Raw genomic sequence first — 23,478 nt, forward strand, 5'->3', positions numbered from 1 at the left:
GAGAGAGAATCATTGATCTGCTGCCTCCTGCATACCCCTCACAGGGGATTGAGCCCACAACCTAGGCATGTGCCCTGACCAGGATTCTAACCATGACCTCCAAGTTTATTGGTGGATGCTCAACCACTGAGCCACACCAGCTGGGCTCAAAATGTTAAATTTCAACGTCAGGTGCATGTTTTAGTTTTATTCAGAAAATTGTCCTCACTGATAGCTGGAGAATTGCTCAAGGTCTACATATATACATGTGTGCATATTTGAGACCAACCCAGCACAGATGGTCATGTCCTGTCAAGGGGTAGTGGGTACCCTGGGTGGACATCCAGGGTCCTGGGATTCCTTTGTCCTGCCCTGACCTCTGTGACCTCATTTCCCACAATCCCCAGCCTCCCACTCGCAAGACTACACCGTGGAGAATGCCATCCGGATGGGCGTGGCTGGATTGGTCCTGGTGGTGCTCGGGGTGCTGCTATTTTGGTCTCAAAACAGCCAGAAACAGACCCAAGATGCAGCCAGGACGTGAACATGGAGGGAACAGTGCACAATTCAGAGAAGGGGATCTTGGGAATGTTCTGGAAGATAACGTGGGACATATGCTGAGGGACCTGTCTGCAGCTCCTTGCAGGTGGAGGAGTCATTGTTCATGTGCAGGGACAAGGTCTGGACCTTCTGCCCTTGAACTGTGGACCTTTCCCTCCTGATCCCTGTGAGTCCTGTGACTGGTTCCTGACTTTCCCCATTTTGATGAAATTAGCATTTATCCCAGGTGGCAGGTGCAGGTCCACACCTTCCTACACTTGCATGGAATATATTTTCCTTTATTTCTAACCACATGAACCTTCATGTCCATATGGAGTCACCATCTCCTGAGTCCAGAGCATGCCGTCTATTGGAATCAGTCTACAAGGTGCACAATCCATCCTGCAAGAGGTAAACCCACACGAGGCCCTAATGCCCTCTCTGGACTCCACACAGCCCTCCCCCCCCCCCCCCGTCCTCCAAGGCCACCCCTTGGGATGAAGGCCTGGTTATTTGAAGGGGTTTCCTGGTTTGCACTGCTTCTGAAAACCCCATTGTCCAAAACACAGTGCAACACACATAAAACCTGTTACAGATGTGCACCCTTGAAACCTATGTCATGTCATTCACCGATGGCACACCAATAAATTTAATATAAAAACATTGATTCTTGGCATAGTTTACTTTCTTGGGTGTATGTGCCCCCTTCATGGCCAACATCAAGGGCCCATGTAAGGTCCTTACACAGACTTGGGAAGCGATACACAAACTGATTTTCACAAAACAGTACAAGCCAATGTGGGACACCACAGTGCTCCTAAGTCCCTTCTAGCTGATGTGTAACGATGGTTTCTACTCCAAGGTTGGGGCACAGTTTCTGTGAAAACATGAGACCATAGTCCCAATGTATCCAGATGAGATGCACAAAGGAATGTTTTACTATCAGTTGTGGGGGAGAATCATGACTCCATAGATCCTACGGCATTACTTGTATGAGTGCCAATTATATTCACCAATTCAGAGACTACATGACACTCATCTAGTTAGAGACACACAGCTCTGTCTTTACGCACATGCCTTAGAGAAAATGTGCACATGTGCATCACGCACAAGGATATTGACAAGAGTTATTCTTATTAACTCCCCCCCCCCGCTCAGAAAAAGCACTCTACGATTGTATGCACAAGGAAAGAGACATTTTGGTGTCCTGTATTAAAAAATTATCAAATAGTATATATCAATCAAAATGCACAACTTGAATTTGCAAGGGTCATGTATATCCATCATCACATATAATAACTAATACATGTAGATGATTATAAAATGATGTTTTTAGGATTATTCCATTTACCCAGCATTAAAAAGGAGACATTAAAGAGAAGGGGACATTGTGTATTATTTAGGAATGTACACCTAAGATAAACCTTGCAAATAAAGGAAAGAAAAGAATTCCAGGAAATCCATGATGATTACTAGTTGGGAAGTGTTGGGTGGTTTTGTTCAGGATGGAAACCACGGAGTCTTCTGGAATCATGGCCACCTGCTTCTCCATGTTCATTTGATGACTCATAAATCTACTGGTCACTACTCACATATAGAGCATTTCTGTTCTATGACCCTCATTATTTCCCACACAAGATAGTGAGGTGAAGATGAACTAGGGGGGAAAGCCACACCCTACAGGAGTGACACATCTACCACAAAGCAATTGCTGATCACATGCAGCAAACCCTTCCCATGTGATCATTGTGTTTTTCAAACTCAAGACCTCGCCTGCCTGATCAGCCTCACCTGAGTGCAATCCCACAGTGAGTCTTTCCAGGTGAGAAACTGGGGCTCTGAAGGAAGCATATGGCCTGAAATGCAATTCAGAATTTGAACTGGGCTCATGAGAGCTTCTGACCACAATGGCCCTAGAGTGTGAATTGGCATGAAGCCCAGCATTGTGGATGTGGGGGTGATGACAGAGATGGGGTTCGCCACGATCAGGTGGTGGTTTTAGGTCACATCCCAGGAGTAGTTCCAGATTGGGGTTGGTTCCGAAGGAAACTGGTCTTCATATGCTCTTCAATGTGTCTATCCTCAATTTTTGTGCTCAAGCCAAAAGCTATAACTTCTCTACTAGACTCCCAGACTTGCACAAGGGAACCCTCATCTGTGGGTGGTGGTCAAAATTGATGTGGAATTCAGGTATGATTGTAAAAATCGCTTATTCTGCAATCCTGCTGATGTCTCTCAGGATGTGTACTCTGCCTTTCTGACAGCCTCGAAGTTTTGATGAAAGTCCATCATTCTCTTTCTTAATAATGCATAAATTCAAGCACCTATTTCCTGATTTAGCATATCACTTATTTCAGGCTGGTTTGAGACTTTTCATATCTTCTTAGGGTTTACTGCTAATTAAATTGCAACCTACTCAGGGTTCACAATGTACATGAGAGCAGCTTCAACAGATGTAAAGAGACTATCTGTTTATCCTAATAAATGTTAAATATTGTAGGTACAATATTAGTCTTAAACACACGAATGTTTTCTGTTGTTATTTATATTACCTTATTATACATTACAAATAACTTTACCCATATTTATATGATGTAAATAATACAAAGATTAATAATTTGTACATATTAGGCCAGGCATTTTGTATCATTTGGTCTTAGAAAAAGTTTTTTTTCACCCATTTCATTGATCCTATAAATGTTCAGTTGAGTCTCCAATTTTGTACACACTTTATGTATTTCAACGACATGTGATAAGTATCTGTTTAATATAGTATTTTAAAAGCAAAAACGATTTTTATAACACACTATTGCATCATATTGTTGAATATTTATATAGCAATCAGCTAATTTTATTAAATAATAACAGCACATTCTTTATTCATACAACATACCCGTTAATGATTTTGTTTGAGATCAGATTGTATGGCTGCATACATTTGGTTTCATTGGCAGGTGTCCTTTGATCTAACCCTTGAGCCAGTCTATTGATCTTTTAATGTTTGGTAATAAGTTAAAACATTTTAACAGATACCCCCTTTTATTTAAGTAGAAGTTTTCTGTTAAGTAGCTATTGACCTTTCATTAAAGGTTTTTAATCATTTTTATTTTTCAACTACATTTAACACATAATTAAATATTAATTCAGGAGTACACCATGGTGAGTAGACATTATGTAATTTTCTAAGTGATCATCCTGATAAATCTTATACCCATTGGACATCATACATAGATATTGGAATATTATTGACTATATTTCCTATGATGTACTGACATCCCGTTGATTATTCTGTAACAATCAATTTGTACTTCTTAATCCACTCAACTTTTTCACCCAGCCCCCACTCTCGGCTCATCTGGTGAGAACCAATTTGTTCTCTGAATCTATGAGTTTGTATCCATTCGGCTTGTACATTTATTTTGTTCTTAATATTCAATTGTTGATGAACATGTATTTATTTCCATTTTATCACTCATATTTAATTCTCCTCCTCCTCCTCCTCCTCCTCCTCCTCCTCCTCCTCCTCCTCCTCCTCCTCCTTCTTCTTCTTCCTCCAAAAGACCCTTTAACATTTCATAAAATGCTGTGTTGGTGGTAACCTTGCCCCACCCCTTTAGTAGCCCCACCCCAGCTTTTTGCAGCACCTTTTTCCATAAGAATGGCCTGTCCTTGCTCAGGACTCAGACTTCCCTAAAATCTCTCAAACAATCAGCAGCTGGTGTCCCTGTTCCCCATAACACTCAATAAGAGACTAAATCCCTGCCATTAGCAGCAGCCTGCCTGGCATCACGGCTTGGCCTGCCCTGGGCACTTCAAGGCCAACACAAGTAGCAGCCATCTGCAGATCACTCTGTAGCTCCTCTCAGGTGCCCCAGGACTTTACACCTCCCTGGAGGCCCAGAACGACTGTGCCCAGTGAACAGCTCCAGACAATACCAGATTACAACTCTGCACATCCACCAGAGACACACTCAAGGGGCAGACTCAGTGAGCACCAAATCCCCACTGAAGTAAGTCCTGGTCCATAAGAGTGCCTCCTGCACAGCAGCTCTTCCATTATAGTCACAGCTGGTCCTTGCAACCAGTTGGCATGGAGGTCAATTCCTCCTAGTGACGCCAATACCAATCAAGGCTCAACTACAACAATAGAGTGCACACAGCCCACACATGGGTGCACCTAGAGGGCCCAGCTCAGGTAACTGAGGAGGCTGAGCCACTGGGACCTACGGGACACCTACTATGCAAGGCCACCCTACCAATTCCAGGGCACATAGCAGCTCTACATAATACATAGAAACAAGCACAGGGGAGCTGCCACAATGCAGAGGCAAAGAAACATGTCCCCAATGAAAAGAAAAAGGAAGAAATCTCCAGGTAAAGAACTTAATGAAATGGAAAAAAAACAAACTACTAGATACAGAGTTCAAAACAATGGTTATATGGTTGCTCAAGGATCGTAATGAGAGCTTCAAGGGTCTCTTGTAGGCAGCAAAAAATAATGTTAATAAATAACTAACTAAATAAGTAAATATATTACATAATTAATAAATGTTTTCTTTTATGTAAATCAAAAATCAGAACTATAACCCAAATCAATGTGCCCTAAAGATTGAAGGCTGGACCACAGGATGAAGGGGAGACTTTAACACAGGAAGCAAGGGGCACTGAGGAGGAAAAATAACTCAGAAGTTTGTCCCCAAGAAGCGGTGGTAGATGCTGTGGCTACAACAAAAAGAGAAGTCCTGGAGGGCAGCTGTGAGAGAAAGAAAGCCACACTCAGGGCCAGGGGAAGTGACGTGTTTCCTTCCCTTATTTCCCTGCATTTCACTCTGTGCTCATTGTCACAGCGACATCGCCCTGAGCTGCGCAGTTGGAGGGTAAGCGTGTCTCTGCTGATCTGAGCTCTGCAGAACACAGGGACCCATGTCTTCCTGAAGTGTCCCCAGGACCCCGGTGACACTGTCCATGGTGAGGACCCCAGGGAGATGCTGATGGACGGGCTGAGGAGGAAGGAGACCCCGTGGGGGAGGCTGTGACAGGGAAGGATGTGCCCTGGGTCACCTCACCTTCAAGGGCGTCTCAGGAGACTGTGGGTCTCTTTCCTGCTTCACCATGAAAATGAGAGCCAGGCTGCTAGAGAGAGGCTGTGCCCTTGCCTGCAGGCTGTTGACATGAGAGCCCTGTGAGAGACAAGACCGGCCACCAGAGACTACCACTCGTGCATCTGTCTGTCTATCCCGCTGGTCCCGTGGCCTCCATCTGCTCAGCTGAGGCCTCCAGGAGAGGATGCCATGACCCCCACCCTCAGGGCCCTGCTCTGCCTCGGTGAGATGCGGGGGAGGGGTCCATGGTCTGTCAGGACCCAGGACTCAGGAGGCTCATGGGGAGGAGGGTGCTGCTCAGGGTTCAGGGTAAATCTCTCACAGGGACTCTCTTCCAGGGCTGAGTGTGGGCCTCAGGACCCCAGTGCAGGCAGGTGAGTCTCCCCAGGTGTCCCAGGTCCCACTCTTCACTGTGGATGTGGGGCCACACCACAGGCAGCTGGGGATGGAGAACAGCATTTCTGGTCTGGCAGATGGGTAATACCTGGGAAGGTCCTGGCCTGACATCTGGGACTGAGGGTGGGAATGTCTTAAACTCAGCTACTGGCTTCCTTTTGACACTGGTTTCCTTTCAGGGACCGTCCCCAAACCCACCATCAGGGCTGAGCCAGGCCCCGTGGTCCCTTATGGGAGCCCTGTGACCATCTGGTGTCAGGGGACACCAGGGGCTGAGGAGTACCGTCTGGATAAAGAGGGAAGCCCAGAACCATGGAGAAGAGAGAAGCCACTGGAGCCTGCGGAGAAGGTGATGTTCTACTTTCCACAAATGACAGAATATGATGCTGGGAGATATCGCTGTTACTGTTACAGCCCTGGTGGCTGGTCAGAGCGCAGTGAGCCCCTGGAGCTGGTGGTGCTGTCAGGTGAGAGAACACTCAGGGGTCCCAGCCTCAGGCTCTGCCCTCATGAAGGGGGTCTGTTCTCAGGGTGTCTCCCTCTCACAGCCCAGCCCTGAGGGACATGAGGGAGGTGTGAGCCCCATTTAACACGCTGCCTCCTCCTCTCCTAGGATCCTACAGCAAACCCAGCCTCTCAGCCTTGCCCAGCCCTGTCGTGACCTCAGGAAAGAATGTGACCCTCCGGTGTGGCTCATGGCCACTATTTGGCAAGTTCATTCTGACTAAGGAAGGAGATCACAGGCTCTCCAAGACCCTGAACTCACCACACTCCAGTGGGCAGTCCAAAGCCCTGTTCTCTGTGGGCCCCGTGACCGCCAGCGACAGGTGGACATTCAGATGCTATGGCTGTTCCAGGAACAGCCCCCAGGTGTGCTCACCATTTAGTGACCCCCTGGAGCTCCTGGTCCCAGGTGAGTCCCATTATTGTCCCATACAAGGATTGAGGCACCAGGGACATTATTGGCATCTTTGCTGGCAGGGGAGCCCCACGTGAGAAGGTGAGGGAAGCACAGGGACCCATGGATCAGAGACAGAGACAGTGAGACTCAGGGGCCAGGCGAGGAGAAGGGGGTTCTGGAGGAGCAGCCCTATAACTCATGTCTGTTCTCCCCAGGTGAGTCTGGGAAGCCCTCCCTCCTGACCCAGCAGGGCCCCATCGTGGCCTCTGGACAGAGCCTGACCCTCCAGTGTCGCTCTGATATCGGCTATGACAGATTCGCTCTGCACAAGGAGCAGGGAGGGGACCTCCCCCAGAGCCTTGTCCTGCAGCCCCAGGATGGGCCCTTTCAGGCCCACTTCCCCCTGGACACTGTGAGCAGCTCCCACGGGGGCCGGTACAGATGCTACGGTGGATACAACCTCTCCTCTGAGTGGTCGGCCCCCAGTGACCCCTTGGACATCCTGGTGGCAGGTGAGGAGCCAGTGGGTTCAGTCAGGGACCAGACTCTGCACAGGCCCTGTGGGGGTCTCAGGTGTGAGGCCAGAATGACAGTGCAGGCCCCAGGGAGGGAGAGAGACAGAGAGAGACAGGGGGTGGGAGTGCAGAGGGGGAGACTCAGAGAAACAGAGACAGACAGAGAGGAGGGTCCTCAGAGAGAGGCCTGGTGACTCTCAGGTCAGAACAAGGTGGCAGACAGCCCTCACCCTCCATCCCTCTTTCTCTAGGATGGCTGCGTGAAAGACCTTCCCTCTTGGTGCATCCAGGCCCCAGGGTGTCCTCAGGAGAGAACGTGACCCTGCTGTGTCAGTCACAGAGACCGAGGGACACGTTTCTTCTGTCCAAGGAGGGGGCAGCGGATCCCCCCTTGCGTTTGAATTCAATGCACCGAGCTCAGAACCAGGCGGAGTTCTCCATGAGCCCTGTGACCTCAGCCCATGGGGGCACCTACAGGTGCTACAGCTCACGCAGCACCTCCCCCTTCCTGCTGTCACCCCCCAGTGAGCCCCTGGAGCTCCTGGTCTCAGGTGAGTGGCCCCTGACCCTGTCAGCTCAGGGTCCTGTCCCCAGAAGGATAAGGGGCTGAAAGGGAGTGGGGGCGCAGTAGGGATGGTCACCCAGAAGACATTTGCTCTTCAGAGCCCCTCGCCAACTCCACATGCACCCCTTCCCCTCACCTGAATCCTGAAGGTGCCAGGTGGGCAGTGGGAGGGTCTGAGGGGCCACAGGGCAGATGCAGGTGGGTCTGAGTGAGGTGGGGACTCCAGGGTCAGTCCCAGATTCTCACCCCCTTCTGTCCTCCTTCCCACGACCCTCTGGGATCCCAGCACCCCACCCACAGGGCCCATGTCCACAGCTGATGAACCATTGGGTCCCCTCTGCTCAGAAGGAGACAGACCACCCCAGGGCGGTTGACTCTCTCAGAGGATCTAATGCCCCCTGACACTTGAGGACAGGCTTCTGTCCGGGGGTGGGCAGGGATTCCAGGAGAGATTTCAGGGGGACCACAGGCCTCCAGGAGCTCTGAGGGTTCACCCCTCTCCCACCACAGAGTCAGGCCTAAGAGGGGGAAGTGAGGCAGGTGACAGGTGGGGTGGCCTTTGCAGAGGGAGATGTTGGGGCTCAGTCTCGGGAGGGAGAGCTGGACACAACTGGGGAAAAGACAGCACCAAACCCTCACCCATCCTGATCCTCAGGAGGCTATGAGGATCGGCCCCCTCTGCCCCTTGGAGTCAGGCCCACAGAGGAATAAATGAGGGTCTCTATAGGGAGGTGGTGGGTACCTCCATGGGGAGCAGGGGCTGAGCCATAAACGGGTTTACACCCTTCCAAGGACACTGACTTGGACACGCCCTTTCCTTGCATGGGCCTCAGTGTCTCCAAGGGTAAAAGGAGAGAATCCTTGACCAGAGCTTAGATTTGCTGTCAGTTCTGGCCGTGACCTCCTGGGAGAGAGGCCTCCCAAGGAAGCCCCCAGGATGTGATGTTATGGGGCCTGTCCCCTCTGTCTCAGTGACAGTGACACTGTACAAGGAGGGACAGGCAGGACAAGGGTCCGGGCACCCAGTCCTACCCCTCAGCTCAGGCTCAGCTCAGAGGAGGGAACAGGGTGGATCAGCCCTGGCTTAGCTCCTGGCTCTGCTGCTCCTGCTGTGGGGCTGGGCGGCCCCTTCTCTCCTCTGAGTGTCGGGCTCCTGTCTGCTCATCCCTGGTCCCATCCTGCTCACAGGCTGCTGGGAGATGAGGTGACATTGGGGCCTCACAGAGCTCAGGAAGGCAGATCCCCCAGCCCATTCCAGCCTTCCCAAGGGTGTATCAGGGCCTGCAGGGTGGAGAAGGATCCTGGAGAGACAGGGAGTCCACCCCTCACCCTGTCCCTCCTGTCCCTGCTGTGCTGGGGGCGGGTAATGAGGAAGGACCCTCAGCTCCAGATGAGACGTGGACAGGCCCCTGCAGAGGAGGAGCCCAGAGCACGAAGCTGGTGTCCCCCTGGGGGCAGCGAGAAGACAGCACAGGGAACTCACAGTCCCTGGTTCCCCTCCCAGCACTGCCCCGTCCAGGCTGGGTGACCTGGGGCAGGTGATTAACCTCTCTGAGCCTCAGTGAAGTGGGTGGTTGGGTCAGCAATCCCTGGTGCCTGAGGTGAGAGGTGATGAGTGACAGACCCCAGCAGGAGCCTCGTACACAGTATGTGTTCATCCACTGGCATCACTGGCTCATTCATGATGTCACTCATGTCCTAGTTCCCAAATGGAACCTGAACATCCTGATCGGGGTCTCGGTGGCCCTTTTCCTGCTGCTCTCGCTCCTCCTCTCCCTCCTCCTCCTACGACACCAACGTCAGAGTAAAGGCAGGACGTCAGGTGAGTAGGGAACAGGGTGACCTGGGTCACAGGAGGGGGGCTCAGAGCACCTGCCACAGGAAACCAAATAGATGGAGAAAGTCAACAGAGAAAAGGATTTCTCCAGAATCTCAAATCAGAAAATCTAGAAAGAAAACACTTCATGCCAGCACACGTGTATGTATTTAAGGTAATCTTTCATCACCTTCGATCTTCTGAAATATTAATTAACATTTACACACAAGGTATGTTAAGGTTTCCTCGTTTTCAGTGGAATCACGTGGGGAGGGGGTTCCTACCTCCCAGGGCTGAGACTGTCCCTCTTGTCCAGCCCAGAGAGTGGCTCATGTCCAACCTCCTGCAGGGACCACAGACCCAGACGCCAAGGACAGAGGCCTGCAGAGCAGGTAATTCCTGCCCCCAAGTCCCCCAACACCCACATTCTGTGGCCCAGCTCTGCCCCTAACTTTCTGTCTCCTCCCTCAGCTCCAGCCCAGCTGCGGACGCCCAGGAGGAGCACCTCTGTGAGAGGAAGAGACAGCTGCCCTGGGGGAGAGGGCGGAGGGTTTGGGGGAGATGATGGGGAGGGTTAGGTTGAGAGGATGGGGGTCCGGGTGAGAAGGACTGAGACCCACACTGTGTGACCTGGCTCTGCACCTCACCCTGGGTTAGTGGCCCACCTGGGAGCAGGCGGGGTCTGCAGCCCTGAGATCTCGGGGACCTGCCAGGAGACACCCCCTGGTTCTGCCCCTGCAGATGCTGCCATGAAAGACCCACAGCCTGGGGAGAGCGTGGAGCTGGACCCTCGGGTGAGACCCCTGCTCCTGTCCAGGCCACCAAGGACCTTCTGTTGCCCAGTTTAATCCAATGGACCCTTCCCTGTCCCACCTCACCTGCTTCTCAGCAGCGTCCACACTGACCTCCCTCTGGGCCCCCAGGTCGTCCTGCTGTGACTCACTCCTCCTGGTTTCCCTGTGACCTCATGGCCCCTCCTGCGTGGCCCCCTTTGCCGGCCCCTCGTCCTCTGTCTGACCTTGTGCAGCCCCAGGTCTCAGGAGGAGGCAGGAATGAGTGACTCACCCACAGGAACCCAGGATCCCCTTCATTCATTCCCCCAGCAGATGTGACAGGGCTCACTCTTTACTGGCTCTATTTAGGGCCCACGGTGCAGCCCTGAGCCACACTGTCTCCACATGCCTCAAGCTCACCTGTGCGTGAGGGAGACAATATGCAAACAAGCAGACAGTGTCCCAGAGAGCAAAGTGCTGTGAAGGAACATAGAGCAAGAGGAGAGGATAGAATGCATGGTGGAGGATAGGGAAAGAGCGGGTACAAAGGTCCTGAGGCAGGACATGCCTCTTCAGGAGGATGGGCCATGAAGCTGGAGCCAAGTGAGCAAGAGAGAGCGCGTTAGGATAAGAGTCAGAACCATAGAAGCACCCAGAGGCCCAAGGTTCGGGAAGGCCCTGCAGATTCCACCAGGAGAGGGACCTGATCTATCTAAAGTGTCAATCATCCCTGTGGCAACATGGGAAACCTGACAGGAGGATTTCTACTGTGAAATCGAGGAGACGCTGTTCTGTCTCACTGTCTCCTTCAGACCAGGCAGGATTAAGGCCCCCAGGGAGTGACGTACGCCCATGTAAGCCACTCAAGACCAAGACCCAGGCAGGGAATGGCCACCTCTCCTTCCTCCCTGTCGGAGGAATTGCTGGACACAAAGGGCAGACAAGCAGAGGATGGCAGACAGATGGACAGTCCAGTGGGTCCCATTCTCTGCAGAACTCCAGGTTTCCCCAACCCCCACCAAATGTCCTCCCTCTCTCGCCCCCTGCTCCAGGCTGCACCTGACGCCCCCCAGGATGTGACCTACGCCCATCTGAACCCCTCGACTCTCAAAAGGAAGACTTGTGCACCCTCATCCTCCCCATCAGAGGAGCCCCTAGATGAGCCCAGTGTGTATGCTGCTCTAGCCATCCACTAGCCCTAGTGGGAGACCCCACACTCCAGGGAGGGGGTCTGCAGGCACCCCCAGAAGGCATGGGAACTGCTCTCGTGGATGCTTAGCTAGTGACCTGGAGACCACGTGTGGACCCCAGCAGCTTCTGGGACCCTCTGGGAGGCACCAGATTCTACAATTGAAGATAAATAATATCTCTATTTTTTTTGGAATTTTAAAAAACACACAGACTTCTCAATAACCCATGTGTGAATTTAGAACCAAAACGGAAGTGAGAGAATGCTTTTGCTGAATGATAATGTAAATATTACACATCAGACCTATGAAATGGACAATTAAGAACCATGAATGTATATATTAGAAGCGCATAACGCAAACACAAAGAAGCAGCCAACATGTCTCTCAGCGGCTGCCTGAATAAAGATGTGGTCACATATACCATAGAATATTACTCGGCCATAAAAAGGAAACGAAGTACTGCCATTCCATCACAACGTGGGATGGATCTGGAGAGTGCACGCTAAGTGAGATAAGTCAGACAGAAAAGGACAAGAAGCCTATGACTTCACTCATATGTGTGTGAAACCTGCAGCTCTGACCTGTCGCGTATATTAAATATATTGATTTAAAATTTCCCTGCAAAGTGAACGTGGAGTCAGGAAAGCCTCACTGGTAAGTGCTTCTGAACACTTATGCATGTATGAAATACATGCACACACACACACACACACGGACATACACATAGACATGCACACACATCCCCACACATGCACACACATACACACACACTACAAAAGTCACACAAGCTTCTCCTGAAACAGAGAAGGAAGGCATATCCGCCCAACACAGTTTATCAGGCTAGAAATAAATTGATAAGAAATTCAAACACGGAAGCTGCAATCTGGGAACGTCACAGGAAGCCCTCTCACATGAACTTAGGTATAGAGTCCTCAACAAAATACTCAGACAAAAGCATGCAACCGACTGAAGATCCTTAAAGGGAAGGGGTGGGGGGAGAGAAGAGATCAATCAAAGCATTTATATGCATATATGCATAACCCATGGACACAGACGGTAGTGGGGTAAAGGCCTGGAGAGGGGACCGAGGCAGGGAGGCGGGGGTCACTGGGGGGAAAAAAGGGGACATCTGTAATACTTTCAACAATAAAGATAAATTTGAATAACTAATTAAATAAAATGATCTAAAAAATAAGACCTATGTATTTTAAACAAGATTCATCAATACATAAAGTGGATAATCTAGCGTGACTATGCAGGGGTGTGTTTTCAGGAAGGCATAGTGGGTTTCATATTTTACAAAGTTAATCAATACAAGTCAAATAGTAGAAGAAGAAATAGGCGGGGGAGGTCATATCAACAAAGGCAAAGTTTTGATAAAATACAGCACCGATTTATAATGAAAAACTCCTCAGAAATAAAAGAGAATTCTCTATCATTCATCAAAGCCTCTTTGAAACTCTTCATAAAATAAATAATGCTTAAAGGTAAAACTTGAAATCGTTTTTGCCTGCAATGGATACTGTGACAAGAATATTCACTATCACTATTTCTATTCAGCACTGGAAGAGCCAACCAAATAAATAAAGGTTTTTTTTAAAAAGTGATAAAGACTGAATGGATGGAGGGGAGGGGGCTTGGGGGACTGACTGGGTAGGAAAAAAGTGAAGGGATTAAGATGTACAAACTAGTAGTTACCAAACAGTCATGGGGATGTAAAGTACAGCACGGGGATACAGTCAATAATATTGTAATAACTATGTATACTGCCGGTGGGTACTGGAAATATTGGGGGGATCACTTTGTAAAGAATACAATTGTGTACCCACTGCATTGTACACCAGAAGTTAATATAAAATAATATTGAATGTCAACAGTAATTGAAAAAAAAATTTTTAAGTCTTGGCTCCTGGAAAAAAAAAGACTGAATGTATGTAATAATTACTCACGGATACAAATGTTGTGCATGGAAAATCAGAAATAGTATAAAGACCTATTATTCTAATTTGGAAAAGGATTTATCCAAAGTCACTGGATACATCATTAATAGATAAAAATCAATTGCATTGCAGACTTCCAGTTTTAGACCAAGAGGAAGGAGGCATATGTCTCCCTAACGGGCCATAAAGCAGAGTAAAAGTCCTGGACATTGCATATACATCCAACATAACAATATTCCAAAAACTAGAGAGAAGACAGTAGAAATGCTAAGGTTATTAAGGCCCCAGGAGCAACACCATTGGTGTCAAAGAAGGCAACGTGGGGAACCTGACTGGGTCCCTCCCACCTGGTAGCAACGAGTCAGTAGCCCAGCCACGTGTCAGAAAATGCCTTCTATAGCAGAAGATCCAGGACCTCATCACACAATACCCAACATGTCCAGGTTTCAATTTTTTTAAAAATCACTCGCCATAATGAGAACCAAGAACATCTCATCTTGAGTGAGAAAAGACCATTGGTAACACCCAGCTGACACAGACGTTGGAACTGGCTGACAAGGATTGTACATCAGTCATAATAAAAATGTGTTGATGAGCAATTACAACCACGATTAAAGTAAATCTAAGAAATCGGAAGTCTCAGCAAAGAAATAGAGAATCTGTGACCTCTGGCTCATAGGTCAATGCTCAACCATTGAGCCACACCAGCCAGGTGAGAGCTAAATGCCATTTAGAAAGTTGCTCCTGAGGTCCCACTGGTTCCCAGGAGCAACTCGATGACTGACAGGAAGACCTCCAGGGTCTTTGCAACTGGAACTCGCCCTGAGGAGGGTATTGTCATTCCCATGTTGCCACCAGGTAGCCGTCCAGTGTCTGATGAGAGAGGTAAACCTGGGGCCATAAACAGAGGTTCTGGAGGGTGAAGGGGAGTCACACAAAATGTTACATACACAGCTGCCCACCACAGGGACGCCTCTCCCTCCACTGTCCTCTCCTGGGTCATGCCTAGGTGATGCAATGTTTTGATATAGGGGTGTTCCACAGCCTCCCTCTGGGTCTCTGAGAGAAAATGCCTTCCGTTGGCAGAGAAGTAATGAATAAGATAATACAACTTTCTGAGGGGAAATTGACAAAACGAAGGTTCTTGAGATGGGGACATTATCCTGAATGATTTGGGTGAGTCCAGTGTCTTCATGGAAGAGACCAGCGGGTCAGAGTCAGTGGTTGGAAGTGAGATGATGGATCAGGAGGTTGGAGGGAGGGGTTAGGCACCCAGAACCACAGGCAGCTTCTGGAAGGAGGAAGAGGCAGGGACACTTTCTCACCCCAGTGCAGCCCAGTGAGACTGACTGTGTCCTTGTGACCTCCAGAACCTGGAGATAAGAAATTATCTTGTTTAAAGCCAAAACGTTTCTGGTCATATCTTACAGCAGCAATAGGAAACCAACACAGACACTTCTGCTTCCTCTTGGCTAATGTTTGCGTCATATATCCTTTCATCTTTTTGCTTTTAACTGATTGGCACTGTGTATTAAAGTGAACCTCGACCTGGCCCGAAGGCTCAGTTTGTTGTAGTGCCATCTGTGGCTCAACAAACTGCACCAAAAGGTTGTGGGTTGAGTTCCCAGTCAGGTCACATACCTACATTGTGGGTTCAATCCCCAGTCAGGGCAGGAGTGGAAACTAACAAATTCTCTCTCTCTCTCTCTCTCTCTCTTTCTCAATCAATCAATAAAAATGTATCTCCTTGGGTGAGGATTAATAATAATAAAATAAGAAATAACAAAATAAACTGAACCTATTGCCAACTAAAAACAGTTGGCTCTTACTTGTTAATTCAGCCCTAAAATCTCTGCCATTTAGCTGTGCTTTCACCATTTACATTTAATGTGATCATCAGCCATGCTGTTGTTAGGTGTCCCATATTATTCATTGTTTCTTCAGTTTTCCCTTTACTGTTCCTCTTTTTAGTTTTTTGGATGGTTTTTTTTTTTTTAGTATTCCATTCTAATGAATTTACTGGTATTCTAAGTATAACTCTGTGCATGATGTTTCTGGAGGGGCTATGGTAAGTATTACAATATAGACACCTAATTTCACAAACTCTACACAGAGGTCATGTTTTACTTCTTCAAGGAAAATGCAGAAGCTTTACAGCTGTGTAGTTCCTTCTACCCTCGCCACTTTATGCTATAGTTGTTACATGGATTACTTCTACATACATTACACACCCCACCAGACCATGTGACTTATTATTTGCTTTCAGCAACCATGCATATTTCCTCAAACTTTAGAGGAGAAAAACATGCTATTACATTTACTTAGCTATTTATTTAGATGTTTTTGTTCTCTGTTTATTCTTGAATTTCCAAGTGTCCCTCTAGGATTATTTCCTTTCTGCCTGAATAACTTATCATCTCTTTTAAGCAAGTCTGCTGGCAACAAATTTGCTCAGTATTCCTTCCTCTAAGAATATTTTGCATCCATTCCTGAAGAATACATCCAGAGAAATTCCAGGTTGACAATTCTCATCTCCCAGGACTTTAAACATCTTCCAACCACAATGGTTTCTGATAGGAAATCTGTAATCACTCAAATCATGTAATGTGCCATTTTTCTCTGGATTTTTCAATTTATTTTTACTAGTTTGATAGTTTGATGATTATCAGTGTTGCCATGGACATAAAGATATACAGAATAATGGGGTCCCTTAAACATGTAACTGTATGACTTTCAGCAAATTTGTGAAATAGCTATTTATTTCTTCAAATCTGTTTTTTCTTCATTGACGTCATTCTCCTTTGCTGGGAAATCAATAACATAAATTGTGGCAGGTCCCCAAGTCTGTCTGTGACCATGTTGAAATCTGGATTGCCTTCCACGTGGGCGCTTCCCCAGTGCTGGAGACAGAAGTCCCAGTGTGAGGGAGGAGCTCTGCTCAGGGGAGGAGGGGCCCAGAGGAGGCAGCAATGACTCAGATTTGGAAGGAGAGCCGTGAAGAAAAAGATGGTGCTGACCTACAGAAACAGGAAATTAGCAAAGGGAAGGAAGTGTGTGGGGAAAGAAAATCCAGTCCCCGTGGGGCCCTGCTTTCCTCTGAGAAATGGAGATCAGTCTTCTCAGCATCTCCCAGGCCTCCCTCTCCCCTGGGGTATCCTCCCTGGGATGGCCCCACTGGCTCCTCCAGGCACCAAGGAGAATGGAGCAGCCTTCACTTCCTCACTGGAGCACTTCACATAGACCATCAACTCACTCCATGTACCCCATTGAGCCCTTCTGAGCAGTGCCCCCCACTGGCCACAGACTCAAGATGATTCATCTATGTCATCCAATCAGCCTCCTTCCTGGTCCTCCAACCCAGGCCCCACCCCTTCTCCAGTTTTCTCCTCTCCCCATCTCCCAAGGACCCTTCCTATAGCCCCATCTGGTCTGAGCTTGCCTCCTGAACCCCTCCACCTTAAAAAATGATCCAAGTTGCACATCTGATATTCAAGGCTGTGAATGGTCAGCCTTTAGCTAAACTCACCAGCCCCAGCAAACATGATTCTCCCTCCACAACCCAACTCACCCAGTTACCCACACTCCCCTCCACATCAAACCACACTCAGAAACTGAGCTGTTGGAAAATTCTGTGCAGTCAGGTGACTAAGTTGGTTAGAGCGTCATCCCCATATGCCAAGGTGGGAGGTTCAAACCCTAGTAAGGCCACATACAAGATTCAAGCAATGAATGCATCAGTAAGTGGAACAACAAATCTCTCTCTCAAATCTCTCTCTCTATCTATCTCTCTTTCTCTTTCTCTCTCTCTCTCTCTCTCTCTCAACCTAGCCACCTCCATTCCAACCTGCTGGACCAAACCCATCCTGTCTCATCTAACTCAACTAAAAATGTACTTTGTGTTGACGGTTTGTGTAAGAGTTATAGGCGAAAACCACATAAATAACCTAAGATACTGACCAGCAGACCATCCAGGGGCCAGGTGAACGCTGGAGTTTGATTATCAATGGCGTTAACAATCAATAGAGCTGGTCTGCATGGCATTTTCACATAGTGGTCGCCTTTTAAAATCAGAAATCTTTTCGTACAATCTGTTGCTTCAATTTATCCCATTGACTTGGAGCTAAAATCCCAAATATTTGCGTGGTTCACTAGACCCTGTGTGACTAGCCTGAGCCTTTGCCTGACAGCTCTCACTTCTGACAACAGCTCAAGATCTTTCTGGTCAAAGATGCACCGTCGTTCCCCGAGCCCATCACCTCTGGGCTTCTCCGTGCTCATGCCTTGGGTCAGTCCATGGCTGAGAAGGTCCCGCTCAGCCAGGACCCGGGTTGCATGGCATCTACCTGTCATTGAACCTCATTATCTCATTTCCTTTATTCTCCCAACGGGTACATGAGGCTGTAACTGAACTGTGTGCCGCCTAAATATCTGCAACATCTGCTTCATCTCGGCCCCATGAGTCCAGGGAAGGGATCCCTGAGCTTCAGCTACGACTCTCTAGAGCCTAGCCAGTGACGGCCCAGGGTCACTGCTCAGTAAGTACTGCCTGATTCCTGGCCAGTGATGGCCCAGGGTTACTGCTCAGTAAGTATTGCCTGATTTCCTGGCCAGTGAGAGAAGGGAAGAGCAATTGCATTTACAGAGACACTCAGGAAAGGGAAGTGTCTTACACAAGCTCACAGAGGTTCTAGAAAAGGCAGAGTCAGAATTGGGCCAGAAATTGGGTGGGGTCCTCTCCTGCCCTGTTCCTCCACACTCATCACTTGGGACGGCTGTCACCCTCTGGATTTGGGTTTGGCATGAGGTGGAGGCAGAGCGTGTGGGTCTGGTGAGACTCAGGTCGGTCTCAGAGGTCCCACAGCTTGCTGGCCCCTAGGGCCCACCCTCCAGGGAGGGGCTACTTCCCTTCCTGTGAGGCTACTGATGAGGAACCAGTAACATATCACTTGGGGACTGGACGTTGTCACACCTCATTCTTGCCTTTGTCCCCCAGGCTATGTGGAGTTTATGTCGTCTGCAAACTGGGGACCATGTGAGGAAGCCCCCCGACCCAGAACCTCGCTAATCTTCTTGGCCTCGGTGAGCTCTGGGGAAAGGAAGAGGGGAGGGGGTGCTAACAGCTCAGTAACCATCACTGGGCTGACGGGATGGTGAAAGGAGGGGAGAAAAACGTGCATTTGTGGAGTCTCAGCAAAGAGAAGGGAACTCCCAAGGTCACACAGACTCTGTGAGAGGCAGGAGCTGGTGCTTCTTTCTGCTCTGCCCTGTGCCCTGCACCCTGCACCCTCGAGCACTCGGAGCAGGTCACCCTCTGTATTGGGGTTGGACAGGAGGTGGAGACAGACGTGGGGGCTTCTGCTGAGACTCAGATCTGGTCCTGAAGGTCTCAGAACCTGCTGTGTCCTCAGCCATCCTTCAGGGAGAGCAGAGTGAGGCTGACGAGGAAACAGGGACCTGTCACCCGGAGCCAGGACCCTGTCACACCCTTGCATCTGCTTGTCCTGCTGGGCTCTGCAGACTTCATCCCTCATCAGTGCCACTGGGGACCATGGCAGACAACACCACCACCTTGACCTTCATTGTCCTCCTGGGCCTTGGTGAGTTTGTGGGAAAAGGAGGGATGGGGTCCCCTCCCCTCGCAGGTCTTGGCCTTGCGAGAGCCCAGGACTCAGGAGGCTCAGTGGGGGCAGGACTTTGGGGGGAGGAAACATGGGCAGCCCCAGGTCTGTCCCCAGTGCTCAGGGGCCCAGACCAGGCTTGGAGCTGTTGTGTGCAGTTGTGACGGTTCTCACAGGAACTCTCTTCCAGGGTTGTGTCAGGGCCCGTGGGACCAGGTACAAGCAGGTGAGCCTCCCCTGAACTCCTGCTTCAGCACAGTCACCCCTGGGCAGCTGGGAGACACAAGTTTGGAATAATGGTGACCAATCTGGGAGGAGCCTGGGAGTGATGGTTGGGAAAGTGGGGAGAAGGACATCCCTGACATTTCAGGTCTGATTCCTTTCAAGGAGACGTCCCCAAACCCTCCATCTGGGCTGCCCCAGGGCCCATTGTCACCAAAGGGAGCCCTATGACCATCTGGTGTCAGGGGTCTCTGCCGGCTAGTGCCTACCTTCTGTATAAAGAGAGGGGCTCTGAGCCCTTTGATACAAGGACCCCACAGGACTCCAGCAACAAGACCGGTTTCCTCATTGAAGCCACGACCTCACACCACGCAGGGCTGTACCAGTGTGCATATTACAGCACTGGGGACATACTCTCAGAGCAGAGTGACCCCCTGCTCCTGGTGGTGACAGGTAAGGGAGACACCGGGTCCCCTCCCCACTGTGGGCTCCAGGTCACAGGCAGAGTGAATAAAGTGTGGCCTCAGGGGACCTCACCCCTCACAGAACACACCTGGGACATGAGGGTGATGGTCCCTTTAACACAGACCCTTTCTCCTCCCTCAGGAGTGTACAGTGCACCCTCCCTCTCAGCCCAGCCAAGTCCTGTGGTGGCCTCAGGAGGGAACGTGTCCCTCTCCTGTAGCTCACAGTTCACATGGGGCCCTTTCCATCTGCTGAAGGAGGGAGGGGCTGCCCCACCCCGACACATGGAAGCAGAATGGAGGATCCATGCTGGGAGGTGGCAGGCCATCTTCCCTCTGGGCCCCGTGAGCCCCTCCCATGGGGGGACCTACAGATGTTATGGTTCTTCCAGCGACTACCCCAACGTGTGGTCACAGCCCAGTGACCCTCTGCACATCAAGGTCACAGGTGAGGGACAGGTCCCTGTGCAAACCCATCTGTTTCCTGGGCCCCAAATGACTGTGCTGTGTGTCCACTGGGGCCCTGAGGTCATGAGGTTCAGTGACACTGGCCTCTTGGGGACAGAACCACAGGCAGGAAGCTTAGGGAGGGACATGTGAGACCTCCCACTGCAGCCCAATGGGCAATGTGGGGTGCCCCTGGGTGCCACTGTCCCCTCCTCCCAGGTGTGTACAGGGTGCCCACCCTCTCGGTCCAGCCAGGCTCGCTGGTGGTGCCTGGACACAGCCTGACCCTCCAGTGCCACTCGGAGGCCAGCTTTGACAGATTCGTTCTGACCAAGGACGAGGGACTCACACACCCCAGCGCCTCTTCTGTTTCATTAGTGTTTGCTAGGAATCCTCTCTTTGCCTGACAGATACACATCCCCATAATTATCTTTTCTCTGACTTTTAACCGCATGACGCATATTACAAAACTGTCGTTGTGTCAAAAATTTAGAAATTAACCCAACTGAGTAACGCTGATCATCAATGTGCATTTTCTGAATTGTGGAGCTGACATTTAGAGTTATTGCATGGATCACTAAATAGGAAAGGTCAATAATTTTGTTAAAATATCGGGTTTTATAGCAAAATAGGGAAGAGATTGACATGATTTCCTACTGTGGGTGCTCACCCAATAATGAATTTAGGGGGGTTATCTCTGTGACTTAAGGTTTGAGCCAGAAGTGTGGACTCCCTTGGTTATGACCTTTGCTGTACTTTGAGGTAAATCAAAAGCTCACATCATTAGCATTCATATGCCCACATTATTCATTTGGTAGATATATCTACCACTGTAGGTATTCATTTGTATAAATGTAGATTAAAGGAGTTAAACCCTAGCTGGCTGGCTCAGTGGATAGAGCGTCGGCCTATGGAACGAAGGGTCCCAGGTATGAATTTGGCCAAGGACACATGCCCGGGTTGCAGGCTCAGTCCTCAGTAGCAGGTGTGCAGGAGGCAGCCAATCAATGATTCTCTCTCATCATTGATGTTTCTTTCTATCCTTCTCCCGTCCTCTCTGAAATCAATAAAAATATACTTAATAAATAAATAAATGAGTTAATAGGAGAATTAATAGATGAACAATTCCAGGTGAGGATGAAAATGTGGACCCCAGAGAGGAGGGGCCTGGGATGGGTGGGATGAAGGAGATCCAGCCCAGATTTTCACCCCTTCGTGCTCCTGAGATTCAGGGGCCACTGACACCAACCACTCCTCCATGGACCCTGGGTCCCCAGTTGTTAAAAATGTGAGATCTCTCAGCTGTAGGGGAATAAGGTCATGGGGTCTTGAGTCTATGGTTGAACACAGGACACACAGCTCTTAGTTATTTCTGAATTGGGACCATTTCTCCCCTCACCTTCAGTTCTTGGGCACAGCTAACTCTTATCAAGGTCAGTCAGAGCAGGTGCTGAGTTCAGACATCACAGGGACGCTGATGTCAAGGGGAGGTGGGAACCAGGGTTGACATCAAAACCCTGGAGATTTGGGTCTGCCCTGACCTTTGTGACCTTTGTGTCCACATTTTCCAGCCTCCAAACCGCAAGACTACACAGTGGGGAATCTCATCCGGATGGGCATGGCTGGCTTGGTCCTGGTGGTGCTCGGGGTGCTGCTATTTCAGGCTCGAAACGACACCAGAAGGACCCTCCATGCAGCCAGGATGTGAACACAGAGGCAACAATGCACCGTTCAGAGTGGGGGAGCCTTGGAGCCCATCTGATAACCCCAGGAGGTGCTGAAAGAGAATATGGACCATAGTTGGGGAAACTGTCTGCTGAGGACGTCCAGGGGAAAAGACGTGGTAGGGGAGGTTTGGGTGCAGGAGAAAGTGGGCCATGTCCCTGTAGAGGACGCCCCCTCCATCCACCTGGGCTACTCTCCCTCCCTCCCTGTCCTCGCTCACTGTCCTCCACTGCCTTTCTGTTCTCACCCTGTAACATGAGGGTCCATCCCACATGGCTGGTTTGGGTTTACATCTATACACCCCTTCATGCTGGGCCACATCCATCCAACATAATGTGGTATCTTCAAAACCTGCAATTATTTTGTTATTTTTATTGATTTTACTCTTTTTTAATTTATTTTTTCCCTTTATTGAATAAGATATTACAAATGTGTCCTTATCCCCCCAATGTCCCCTCATCCCGCCAATCCTGCCCTCACCCTCACCCCCTGTTGTCCACATCCATCACTTATGCTTATATGCATGCATACAAGTCCTTTGGTTGATCTTTTAACTATGTTTTTATTGATTTTATAGAGAGAGGGATAGATTAATAGAAACATTGAAGAGAGAAAAACATCTGCTGACTCCTGCACACCCCCTTTTGGGGATGAATCTTGCAAGCTAGTCATCTGCCCTGACTGGGATTCAAACCGGTGACCTCCTGGTTCATAGGTCAATGTTCAACAACCCAGCCACAATGGCTGGGCTGTGGGATTATTTTTAAACCAAGAAGAACAAAGTAAAAAAAAAAAAGTCCTGATACCTGCTCCACTTCATTGCACATCTCTACCCTCCTACCACCTTCATGCAGCTTCTTCTTTGTATCCTTACCTGGGACCTTCTGTTCACCTAGATTCCAGGTGGTTCTGAATGCTGCTTGCTCTGTAGTTTAGTTGTGATTTCACTGTGGTCATGGGAGGATTTCAGTACTTTCTTTACTTCCTCTGCTATCTTGAGCAGAAGTCCTAATATTTTGATAATAAGTAAGTAATTTGGAATTGTTGGCATCATTTTATTTAAGTAATGCATACGGTTTGTTTTAAGTAGCTCTTTAAACATTTTCCAATCCAGTTTTAAATTGATTCAGATTTATTTGTTTTATATATTTACTTCAACCAGTTTGCAGGTTATACATGCATTTCCAATTGGAATAGTTACACCATTGTTAATATTGGTATTTATATCTATATTTTTGAACCATTTTTTTATTCATTATCTCCTTTAGACGAGAAAAGGTCACTA

At 49.1% G+C, this 23,478-nt stretch overlaps 4 protein-coding genes across 8 annotated transcripts in view; all 4 read left to right on the forward strand.

The window, feature by feature from the left end:
* LOC132216520 (leukocyte immunoglobulin-like receptor subfamily A member 6) overlaps window positions 1-977 on the forward strand; it is a 29,065-nt gene extending 28,088 nt beyond the window's left edge. Inside the window, 1 exon segment of the mRNA XM_059665773.1 lies at window positions 387-977. Coding sequence (XP_059521756.1) covers window positions 387-523 — 137 coding nt within the window. The 3' untranslated portion in view covers window positions 524-977.
* LOC132216517 (leukocyte immunoglobulin-like receptor subfamily B member 3) overlaps window positions 1-23,478 on the forward strand; it is a 53,886-nt gene that overhangs the window by 15,342 nt on the left and 15,066 nt on the right. The window lies entirely within an intron of this gene.
* LOC132217258 (leukocyte immunoglobulin-like receptor subfamily B member 3) lies at window positions 5,204-11,783 on the forward strand. The gene is made up of 11 exons (XM_059667351.1): window positions 5,204-5,487; window positions 5,682-5,844; window positions 5,960-5,995; window positions 6,197-6,484; window positions 6,631-6,930; window positions 7,134-7,237; window positions 7,289-7,430; window positions 7,685-7,984; window positions 9,701-9,820; window positions 10,556-10,608; window positions 11,640-11,783. Exons 2-11 carry the CDS (start codon window positions 5,811-5,813, stop codon window positions 11,781-11,783), a joined length of 1,521 nt encoding a protein of 506 aa, XP_059523334.1. The 5' UTR covers window positions 5,204-5,487; window positions 5,682-5,810.
* The window catches only part of LOC132216525 (leukocyte immunoglobulin-like receptor subfamily A member 6), a 31,341-nt gene continuing 26,444 nt past the window's right edge, over window positions 18,582-23,478 (forward strand). Inside the window, exons 1-2 of one of the 3 annotated variants that reach the window (XM_059665784.1) lie at window positions 18,586-18,796; window positions 19,101-19,314. In XM_059665784.1, coding sequence (XP_059521767.1) covers window positions 18,725-18,796; window positions 19,101-19,314 — 286 coding nt within the window. In that variant the 5' untranslated portion in view covers window positions 18,586-18,724. Of the gene's footprint in view, window positions 18,797-19,100; window positions 19,315-23,478 lie in introns of all 3 variants that reach the window. The other 2 variants (XM_059665786.1, XM_059665783.1) reach the window with 2 other exon arrangements.

The sequence above is a fragment of the Myotis daubentonii genome, chromosome 15, assembly GCF_963259705.1.
Source record: "Myotis daubentonii chromosome 15, mMyoDau2.1, whole genome shotgun sequence".
Lineage (NCBI taxonomy): Eukaryota > Metazoa > Chordata > Mammalia > Chiroptera > Vespertilionidae > Myotis > Myotis daubentonii.

What these genes read in the sequence shown, in the direction of transcription:
- LOC132217258 (XM_059667351.1), top strand. Translation starts at nt 5,811, where the DNA reads ATGACCCCCACCCTCAGGGCCCTGCTCTGCCTCG. An exon ending in GGAGCTGGTGGTGCTGTCAG is followed by an intron (nt 6,485 to 6,630) that starts GTGAGAGAACAC and finishes CTCCTCTCCTAG; the next exon opens with GATCCTACAGCAAACCCAGC. An exon ending in GAGTAAAGGCAGGACGTCAG is followed by an intron (nt 9,821 to 10,555) that starts GTGAGTAGGGAA and finishes CTGCCCCTGCAG; the next exon opens with ATGCTGCCATGAAAGACCCA.